The sequence below is a fragment of the Danaus plexippus genome, chromosome 5 (assembly GCF_018135715.1).
Source record: "Danaus plexippus chromosome 5, MEX_DaPlex, whole genome shotgun sequence".
Taxonomy (NCBI): Eukaryota; Metazoa; Arthropoda; class Insecta; order Lepidoptera; family Nymphalidae; genus Danaus; species Danaus plexippus.
The window spans coordinates 3,704,852-3,717,154 of record NC_083539.1 but is presented as its reverse complement, the minus strand read 5'-3'; the positions used below and the strand labels follow the sequence as shown (position 1 = coordinate 3,717,154).

At 29.3% G+C, this 12,303-nt stretch overlaps 1 protein-coding gene across 3 annotated transcripts in view; it reads right to left on the bottom strand.

Annotated features, from left to right (window-relative positions):
• Positions 1–12,303, bottom strand: part of LOC116769247 (tachykinin-like peptides receptor 86C) — a 41,865-nt gene that overhangs the window by 29,096 nt on the left and 466 nt on the right. For 2 of the 3 annotated variants that reach the window (XM_061529449.1, XM_061529450.1), the window contains exon 2: positions 9,041–9,439. In XM_061529449.1, coding sequence (XP_061385433.1) covers positions 9,041–9,180 — 140 coding nt within the window. In that variant the 5' untranslated portion in view covers positions 9,181–9,439. The remainder of the gene's footprint in view (positions 1–9,040; positions 9,440–12,303) is intronic. The other variant, XM_061529451.1, reaches the window with a different exon arrangement.

Here is a 12,303-nt window from a genome sequence, read left to right as displayed (position 1 = left end):
ACATCAGTATTCCTTTTATTAGAATACTGAAATCTTATTTTAAATGCAAAGTGAAGATAATATATATTTATAAGTCTGCCTAGATGTACAATTACTTAAGTTACTGAGAAAAATCAGACGTGTTGGCTACACAGAATTTGGGCCACAATATGAAAATATTTCGAAAGTAATAAATCAAAACATCATCATTATTACAAAAACAATGAAAGAAATACTATTATACTAATAGAGTCAGAGATTTCTGATGATTTTTAACCGACTTCAAAAAAGGAGGAGGCTATCAATTCGTCTGTACTTAGTTTTTCATTCTATTATCTTCACTTAATTCATGAAAAGTAGGATTATTCTTAACCTTACTGAATAAAATTTTGTTTAATAATTAATTATTTGTTACAATTTATTAAGAACATTGTTAATGAATGTTTTTTTCTTTCATAATTATGAAAGAGCCCGTTATTCTTTTATGATTTTCAAATTTCTAGTATTAATGAAGTGTGTTGTAATATAGATTAAGAATAGTTATATAAAGTATGAGATATCAAATATGAATATATATAAAATATGTTTTTCAATTTAATTAATTCAAGAGACTATTTGGTAACAGCTCGGCTCAGTTGTAGTGTGTACAGATTTACTGAAAAAGCTTAAAGATATCATAGCTATCCTTAACCAACCCTGGTGAATCTGACAAAGAAATAATGAGAATTCATTAAGGGATATAAAGATTAAATCTGTTTATGTTCAAAATATGAATAATTAAAATTAGCCCAACATTGTAATTACTAAAACAATGAAAATTATAGTAAAAAATGAAACAAAATCTACTTTACTTTTACCTAACCTTTTTATGTTATGTTATGGTTGTACAGTGATATTTTTTTATATTTTTATGACCTGGATCATGTTGGAATTCTTTGGATAAACATACTTCTTTTTAATTCCAAAGCAAAATTAAAAGTAACTAGGTCAATTCCTATTTGCAGACTACGATTCATCTTAAGTTATGAAATATTGTTTATAAGTTTTTATATAACTGTCATTTTTAAAAGTATTGAATATTGATAGTACAAACTGAGGCCTCAAATCTGTGTACTTAAATAGACTAATCTATTCTATTACAAATTCATAAGTTTGTAGTTGTAAATGTTCCTTTTCTTTTGTTTGTGCTGTGTTTGTTTGATTTTTATTCGACTGTATATTCTACTGTGATTGGCAGCCACAGACTTTAAGTACATAATTTATAAGGGTAGGGCCGAGGTAAAAATAATATGAATTTAATTTCCGTAACTATAGAAAACTTTATATACCAACTGGAAAGATCAGAAAACCATACGCTACGAAAATTTTTCTCAATATTCCTGGAATAAAATAACACCCATATGAGAGAATCACTGAAATCAATCAAGATTAAGAAAACAAAATCTTTAAAAAAATAATTGAATATAAAAATTAAATAATGATAACATGTTATGAAAGTAAAAATCTTTTCGTATGGATCATGGCAAAAAAGTAAAATTTTGTGAATTACGAATAATTTTTACGACTCACGCTATTTTATTTCTTAATTTTATTGTTATACCTTTTTCCCGACATACCGATATCTTTGCAAAAACCGTGATCTCGGGCAGACGCAATAAAGGTCATCAAAAATTAATATCATAAGCATTTGTAGTAACACGAAAATCATAGTCTTATTATAAATACCTCTTACACAAACTGAGTTTACACAGACTATGGTAACGGGTCCCAAGCAGATAAACCCTCAAGCCGTTTAAAATATTTATCAATTATAAATAAAATCGCTCCCAGAAGTCCGTCCTTTTTTACACCATATTTTCTGAACGTCAACGTCGGTATCTTTTATAAACTTATTCAACCAGCAACTTTTTATCTCTCCTGATGTTGCTTTCATAACAAACAGACTAAACATGTTACGGTTCTGAGATAAATTTATACTTTATGCCTCTTTGTAAATGTTAAGCCCACTCTCATTCTCTGAAATACTGTACGTATATGGAATTCTGATTTGTTCTTTTATCTTACTTGTCTACATTTTTACATTCGTTTTCCTATATCATTAACTTGACTTCCTAGACTAGTACTACTACAGACTACAAAACATATAATATTATATTTCATCAATTAATTTAGTTTAATAAGTGTCTATAAACGTCTTTTCTTTGTGAATTTACTAGCATAAGTTTTTTTAACTATTTCTATTTTGGTTTAGGAATAATTTGTTCTACATATGTCAAACAACATTTTTATAGGTGGTAGAGCCTAGCTGTGGTCAAGTAACTGCAGATCGAACATGGACTGGCTCGACCGAGGAAGTACCACCCTCTCATAGAATATCGTCGTGAAGTAGTCTTAAAAGGCTACTTTTCGCCCGATGAGTGCGAGAACCGGTTGCCCTTTCCCTGTTCCCACCCCTCCCTCTTCCTAAACAACTAAGGGTGGCAAAGCACCGTAACAGAGATGTTGCGGATGTCCATGGGCAACGGTGACTACTGCCCAACAAGTAGGCCGTCTGCTCGTTTGCCACCTTTCATATAAAAAAAAAAATGTCTTCTGTGTAAACAATGAAACATATTCCAATTCAAAGAAACTCATTCGATGGCAGTAAAATGTAATGTATTAGGAACGTATGGCATTTCTTGCCGGTGTTACAAAATACGGCCTTAGAGACGTCAAGTTGCTAACTTATTCACACTTCTTCTAGACAGTCATTATGAGGTTAAAAACGTAAAGAAAATGAACGCTAATAAACGCAGTAGTAGTAGAAACTTAGCGTATAAACTATAGTTTGACAATTATAAGTTATACGAATGAATAGATCTATTAAGCTATTATACGTGTAGTTTTTCTTTATTATGGCAAGTGTTATTTTAAGATCTAGATGGGTACATTTAAGCATGTATTTTACTTTTAATATGCTCTTTATATAAACATATACGAGTATGTAATATGAAAGTATTAGAAAAATATTTTTCGTTGGCAGACTCCGACTTCATTCGCTTAAAAAAGTTTTTTTATTGACATTTCTATCACAAAAACTCTGCCAGTAATAATCTCCTGACATAAATTAAGGTGTTTCAGAGTACCAGACTAAACAAACCGGCAGCTATAAATTTAAAAAATATATTTTATTTATGTACCGGGTACACATTCATGTTCTTGATATAAAGCGAATATATTACAAACAGACTTTTCAAATGTGTATTTTTTTTTTTGATGATAAATATACAATAAATAAGACGTAATAAAAGGTAAGTTCAAAGTTATGATCTTTTTAAAAATATTCCATATTCTGAGTTTTGTTACATCCTATAGGGGCAAACCGATGGGAGCCGATGGGAAGTCGTCACCGTATCCGATGGATATTTGCAAGCTAGCCTTGTTTATGAAGGAGCACCAGAACACGAGATGTTTGAAAAACCCCACGTTATAGCTGTTAGGGAACACTTCGGGCGTAAGATAATTCCACATCCTACAGGTTCCTGGCAAAATGCCTGCGACGCACGTACAGACTTACACCTGAACGTGTCTAAGTAATATGGTTAAAATCCGACACTACGTCGAGTAGTATGATGGTAGAATGGTGATATTGGCACTATGTTAAACAGTTCCTCGGAACATTCATTTTGGTAGAGATGATATATTTTTTCATAATTATTCACTTTTAGGCCCTTGGAAGGTTAATAAATATAAGTAAAGTAACCGACCCTTTTTCTATTCAGAAATTCATCATAAAATCACTATAATCTCTTTTAAAGTAATGCGAAATATAATCAAAAATTATACCTGGAGGAACCCTGTCTCAGGAAAAATCTGTTATAAACGGAGAGGAATATGGATACCAAGAAAATACAACGTTTTACATTAATATAAATTACCCTTAATAAATCTTTGAAACTTTATATACTTAACAACAAAAAGCTTCTACTAAAAATAATCTTACTATAAATAACCCTTAACAAAATAGCATAAAATATCCAAAATAAAAACAAAAAAAATTAATACCTAGGCAAATATCAATGAAATAAAGAATTTATATTTTTACATAATATGCTGTCATATTCATTAATTTTTCAAAATATCTCTCATGTATCAAAATAAGACCTAATAGTTGTTAGTATCAATATTAGCCTGGACCAAACTACCTTCACCAATATTATATACAATATTTCTCATGGACCGCTTTGAAAATGTTGGTTATTTCGGAAAAGTCTCTACCATTACATTCCTACTGGTACTGGTAAATGTGAGACAGTATCTATGGAAATCGGTTTTAGTTTCTTGACACGTTGTTCTGAACGTGAAGATGAAAAAAATAATGTTTTATATATACATTAATAGGTGATGTCAAGCAAAATATTTTAATTCGTCACTATAAAACTACAATATTTTTAAAGGACCCCGTACATTAATTATGAGCCTGTATTTTTTGTCACGCTACGGTAACCCCTGTCGAGGCTGCCACGGACTCCTATGGATCCACTGGGACTACTTGAAGAATCACTGATCTATATTGAACTACACTTCAAATATTCGATGTCTTTATTTTAATATGGTCTACTGGTAAGTAAGAACGTACAAAAAAAATCAAATGTGCATGATTTAGGCTTTATAAGGTTTTCGTTTTAAAAATAAAAAAGGGATAACTATAATTATTATCGCATCTAAAAGTGACCCAAACTAAACTTTAAAGATTTTTCCTTCCAAATCCGGTTTTAGGTTACAAGGCCAAATCTATTACTCGGTCAGTTGTTTATCATGCAACGTATTTATTCATAAAATATTAGATTTCATTGACCTCGTTTATCAAAATAGGTCGAATTGGATTCCCAATTACTTCACAAACCATAAATTAATAATAAATAGTCATGGTTATCCAATTATCCTTAATATCAACTACAATAAATAATTAAACAACTACGTATTCTGTATGCACGACATTAAACTTCACATAGAAGTTAAAGCTGAATAATATATAAATAATAAACTAGGAGATGCACCTTCGTATTTTTTTCGCTTCGCTCGAAAGAGCTCTCGGTGTCAGTTTAGTGGAGCGACCTCGGCTTCTAGGTACCGAACCGATTTACCGCTTTTTTTTTGGACATGGGTTCCGTTTTTCTGCCTTAAAATTGAAATTTGTGGACCGATCAAATTTATTTTGTATAAATTATATAATAATACATACATAAATTCGCTTGTATCAGTAATTTGTGAAGGTTTTAAATTTATTAATTTTAACCCAACAAGCACCGGCATTATGTATCATTAGCACCTCTATACGTATTAATCAATCACGTTATAATTAAGGTGTCACATTCTCATTGCTTTCAAATATTAGTAGAAATGTGGTAAATATACTCGTAAAACTAGGGATTGCAATTCGGTCCGGCGGATCCGGCACGTTTTTGTTACCTAACGGATCCAACAATACCACCGGATCCGGTGACCGGTTCCGATATATTAAGAAAAACGTAACTTCTCTCATCAATCATTCAAGAAATGAAAAAAATATTAAACCAAGCTATCAAAAACGATAATGAATTCGAAGATGTAGGACTTGCTTCTGATGATTCTGATTCTGAGAGATTGGTGTCAGATAACTTATCCCTAAAAGAAAAGTTGGAAAGAAAAATAAGATTTTCGCAAACCGTTAAATTTTTAGAGAAAATCAGATTATGAAAAAATACTCAAGGAAGAAATGAGCGCTTATAAACTGAAGGAGATAGGAAATATTTGTTAAATACTCAAGAAAGAAATGAGCGCTTATGAAACTGGAGGAGATAGGAAATATTAGTCTCTAATATAAGACTTTTTGACTTCAATGAAACCAACCAATATTGAAACTGAAAGGGCTTTTTTGGGAGTTGGTTATATTTGCAGTTCCTTGAGAAGTTGAAGGCTAAAGAACGATACTATTAATATAATTTGATTTCTAAAAGATTATTTCTAACAAGAAAAGTGGTCTGTGCTGTGATGAATGCATGGGTATAGTATCCACAAGCTAATGATTTTGAAAATTATAAAATAATTCACTGTTGTTTGTTATCTTTGAGACTGACTATTATATAATAACTGACTGATAATAATTATAAATATATAGGTAAGAGTTGATTTTCACACAAAATCGTTTCTATTTTGCCCCTTAGATTATTCCACATATGATGCCATGAAGTTAGAAATATGCGCTATGTTGAACACCCAAAACAACAATCCGGCCGGATCCCGCGGAATTCTCGTGATTCCGGCTATATCCGGCCGGATTTAAGGCAGTATCGGATTGCAATCCCTAATCGTTGCATATATGCACTGTCCAAAATATACATTTGTTTATGCATACAAAAAAAAATGGTATTTGTCAAAAATATAAATAATATGTATATATTTATTTTATACCATTTCTCGTTTCTAAAGTAAGAAACAATTTTTTTTATATAAGATTATGGTTATAGGTCATTATTTTCACTTTGAAAATAAACTAGATTAGAGTAGCAGGAGTAGAGTATGCAGTTCGCAATAAATTATAAAAATATGGAAAGCTAATAAAGAATGAAGTATAAACATATTGATACATTCCCGTCGTATAACAAAGAACTGTCAAAACTGTCTCGGAGACTCAATAAATTATAAAGTTAGACTAGACGTTCGTTTAGACGCAAACAGTCCATAATCTTGTTTTAATTACAGAACTTGTAGCCCTGACTTTTACTAACGATGTCATTTTGAATATATTTACTACTAGATCATATAAAATAACAGAAATTGCAATAAAAAATCGTACATGTATCGAATTGTTTTTGATAAAGTTTTTCCTGTGATATGTCTTATACATCAAAATAACATGTATTAGATTTTCACACACAGATATGTAGGTTACTGACGCGTACAGAGCGCGTAGAGGTCATACCTATTTTGTTTTATTTCCATTATTAATTTCTCCTTAAATCGAATTCCATAAACCACGCGAATGTAGTCACAGGAATAAACTAGTCCATACGTAACAAAAAAATATGTCCTTTAATGTTAAATCAATATCATCTTAATACATCGCTAACAATTGAGAGCCGTTTTAATTATACTTTTTGAAATTAACATAATTTGATAGTCAAAACTACTTCAATCGTTTTTTTTTTTATTTTTATCCCGATATTAATAATATTCCGCATTTCCCTTGTTATAATTGACAGCGATAACGTATTACTTTCCTAAGCGAGAAATTTAAGTTATTTTCTTTATTACGTTAAGAACAATAGTCTGATATTCATTTCAGAAGAATAATAGCAATAGGAAATGGTTGATTTATTCCGCTTTGATTTTGTTTATTACAAAGACCGAACAAAGAAAATCATTTACGACCCACAGGAACTTATGATATCTACATATGACACGTAAAAAGTTAATTTAGTTTGTGGTAGAAATCATCTTATAAACTAACAAATAGTATTGATGCATTCACTTTGTTATATATTCACATTTTGATAAATGAATGTAACATTTATTTAGATGATTATAAAATATAAAAAAATTATATACTGATATTGGGAACTAAGTTAATAATTTAAAAAAAATAACTTTCTTACAATTGTAATTGGTAAACGAAAATATTTAATATTAAAGCTTCTACCACTGTTATTTTATGCTTTATTTGTTATTGTATTCATTATGTAAATTTTACAGAACTTATGTTTTCAATGTCTTTAAATGTATGAACAATCAATTCAATGAACGAAACGTCAAGATTATTCGAAAAGTTGAACTGTTATTTCTTCAACATTTCCCCGTATTGTTATAACTGAAATGTGAGGGACGACAAAATTAACAATCATAATAACTCACACGTCACTGTAACACCAACAATCGTATAAATATCATTTCTATGTTCAAGAAAACAAATATAGAAAGCACATATTTTGATTTTATTTACTAAAGATTATAACGAGCACGATTTATACCTCAAATAGTGTTAGTAATAATGAGATCTAAGACTATCGCGACTATTCATTTAAATGAAACTAACATTTTCGGTCGGTAGTACGTAGTTTTTAACAATAATGAAATACGCGAAGTAATCCGAAAATATTAGTTTCATTTTAGTCTTCTTCTTCTTAGTTTTTGTAAGTGGCCTTTCCTTATAGATTTGCCCAATGTCATGTGCCGATATTACACTGAACTATGTAAAGAGGGATTCATTAAAGCCTTAGTAATGCATGGTAGGAGTGTATACGTTTTGATAACGTACAAATTAACGTATGTTAAGCACATGCGTTAATTCATACTTAGTTTTAGCATAACTATAATTGACCGTTATAACGCAGTTACAAATAATTTTGAGATAAATTAAAAAATATATATATATTAATTGTAAAACTGAAAAGATTATAAACCTTTAATGATAGAATTAATAAGACAGTCAATAACGTGGGTAGTCTTGCAAATTCGTAGAAGAATAAAACAAAAAAATATCTTTAGCTATTTCTAATTATAATTTTATGTCACTACACTACGTATCCATTATGTATGTATGTATACATTTTAATATAAATATTCAAAATAACAAAAGAATACAATCTTTTAAAATTAAAGTCTGGAACGCTGGAATATTTAAATACCTTAACTCATTCATGTACGGACTCCGTAAATAATAAAAGAGAAATTTTTAATATAGAAGATAGTCAATTTAAATGTATATAACAATGTAGTAACATTTATATCGAGCTTTATTTTGAATTTTATATCGCGTTAATATATTCAGCTTCGGTTTGTCTTTTCAAATTTTACACACTTCCCGTAGATAGATTTCTCTTAATCATCATGTAATTAATTGAATTATATCCAAATGTATGTTCGTTATATTAGAAAATACTTTACTCGTAGTACAACTACTCTGAAAACATAAAATGTTTACTTTTCTGAAATTCTTAGAAGTCAAGACAGTAAGTAGATTCCTCGCTGCTACTTCATAAGCCGCAAATTCTTAATACTTACTTGGCTATCTTTGCTAAGCACCAACATTCGTTTCACTTACTTTAAGTTGATGTCATCATGCAACTGGCTGGGCAGCAGCTCCAGCAGTTGGGATACGTTCAGCCGCTCCCAGGACAGCTGGCGACCCATCAACTGCTGGGTACAGTTGATGAAGTTCTGGATTTCCACGTCAGAGTCCATCGCACTATTTCACTTTTAACAATTCAACCGCATACAGAACTATGAAACAAATTTATTTATATTAACCGTCTCTGCCATAATGTTATTTAAACTGAACCGTAACCTTTGAGATCACGCGTCACACACTTATAAAACTGTATTTTTTATTTTTATTTATTAGTTTTTGTCACTGTCACTTGATAATTTTAAGTCTAGTATAAAAATTAATCAGAGATGATATGATATTGAAATCGAGCCCTGCGAATTATATTCGTACGAGCTGTAAATGTAACAAAATAACAAAATTTATTTCCATAAACTATATGCTTGTGACAAAGAAATTGATTTCAGTGAAATCATCATGTAATTTAGTTTTAATTAAAGAAGATATTAGTTTTTATTATTGCAGAATAAAATAAAGGTTTGAGATATGAAAGATACAATATGCTTTTTTGGCACAATAAAGCCAACACGATGAAATTTATACCGAACCCTAGTCTAATTCATGAAATGAATCGTATCGAAGAAATGTATAGCCTTGAACCATTCCCTAAATGTCTCTCACCTCGCTAAATTGTTCGCTCCGATACGGTTTACCTATCACGATAAATAATGTTTTTTTTCCCTCGGAATTCGCGCCCTCCAGAGAAATGCAAAATCTTATTTACGCATTGAGAATTTAGTGCTGTATTATATTCTACGAAGGATCTGTAATGAACATATTTCCATATAGAATTATATGTGATTGGATCTGTTAGTTAAGTCTAGTGATAGAACTAAATATATGTAGATAACAATTAAATACAATGTTTAAAGTCATATTGTACTGCTTTGTATTTTTCTATAAATAATTTCAGACCTTCAACCGTTATATTCAAGGTTAAATTGTACATAAAACGTACTTTTTAACTCACAATACTAAAATACACGTAACATTTTATATCCGTTTTAAGAAATATGATCACCTTATTCGAGCGATAACAGATGTTTATTGTCGGGTTATTTCGTCACGTATGAAAAAGCTTTCACGATATATAACGTAGTAATACCACGTTAATCTCAAAATATGAAGTTTGAAACCATTTCCAGGTGAATAACATATGAATGACATTCTCAACTTTCGGTTATCATTCAGGAATGAACGAAACAATCATTGAATGGTAAAAAATAGTCCGATATTAAATATTACGATAAGTTATATAAGTTAAATTTATGATAAACGATATTCTTTTGCTTTTTATATATTATTTTTTTTATACACAAATACCTATATTTTTATTTTATTTTGCAAGCACAAATAATTAATAAATCGTAACTATACACATCTAATTAAATTACATCGCTTGAGTGATCGTTAATAAAATAAAGCTAATGTTAAAATACTAATATATCATTATAATATAAGCCATATATACTATTTACTTCATAGATCTATATAATTCATAATTTCAAATAGAAACAAAAAATATTTTTATTAAAACTGAACGTGAATATAAACTAAATCTAAGATACTGAAATATCTATATGAGTTATCCAAGTTTACAAAGTCACATAAATTGTCAATCTTTCCCGTTTCTAGTTCAAAAACATATTTTAGCACTGCAATGTTGGAAGGTTTAAAAACAAACTATTAACTATTTAATTAAGGGTAATTCTTACTTTAGTCCGCTTTACAAGCAAACTTTTATATTTTAATGTTGATTTTTGAAAGTAATATAAATTTGGACGTGATGACCATCAAAGTAATTATAATTATAATCTTAAAAACAAACCATTGTATTTAATATACTATAAAGGTCAATAGTTGAATACGTATAAATCAAAAAGTTGTGCGTATTCAACTATTACAGAAGAAATGGGACGGTTTTAAAAATACTCCATATTGTGATGCATTTAGATTTAAAGATTTCCGTCACTGAACTATTGATACCACAATATTTTAAAATATTTCCTAGTCGCGATAACACTCAGGTACAAAAGGCGATGTTAAGACATATTAAATTCATAAAATATTTTTTAAATAAACGCATATTTCTACTCTAACATTGTTTATAATTAAAAATATTATGTAATTTCAAGTTTCTAAGGCATTTTTTTAATATGAATAATGAGGTTTTAATAAACAGAACCTTATCTGGGGCTATCAATCTTCGCGAACAAACAGAACAATAACACTTGTCCCATGAGCCGAATAAGACTTAGTCAGGGAAAATTAAGCCACAGAAAAAGAATTTATTTCTTTGGTTTCCCAAAGACCACAGATTAAGACAATAATGTAGACTCGACTTAGAATTCTAGAATAAAATATATTATACATTTAATTCGATACATAGAAAAAAAATTTGATTTCATTATAGAAAACAAAGATTTTTAAGAGTACAATATAATTATAATTCTTATAATTGAGAATAAAGAATAATTTATTTTATGACTCAACTTCTTAAATTTACATGAGATTAAATTCCCATTATTACATCACCTACACTCATGTGCTGAAAAAAATGAGCTAAGAGCTTATCAGGACAGATGTTAATATAAATTTGTGACTATTTCTAACATCAAACTGAAATATCAACCCAAAAGAACGTACTTATGATTTTTATAACATAAGTATTAAATCTCTATCTATTTAAGATGTTCTATTGAAGATTATTTAATGTGACTTTTATCTGCAAAGAGTCTGATAAAAAGACTAACTTAAGCCAATTTTATAACAGCAAAATGACGGGATGTCGTGAAAAATATTTAATAACGGTGACAAATTAGATTTCCACAAAATATTCTCTATATATTTTTATGGGAATAATTTTGGAAATATTTTATTAGTTTCTAATTGATTGTATTGTTAATTTCAATTCTAAATCTTCTTACCTCATAGATTTATATATATATAAAAGATGTGAAAATTTGAATTAAATATTCATTCTCTGTTCATTATAACTATTAAAAATTTTATTCGTAATTAGGTATAATGGGACAAGGGAATAAATGAGCTGTATTAATAAAAATGGAATCTTTTGTAACTGGTTCAAACGGTTACAATGTTCTAGAAGGAATTGTGTATAGGATAATCGTTAATATTTCCACTGGAAGAATCTCATACAGGTATATCAAAGCTAAAAATTTTCTTCATACTACATATGG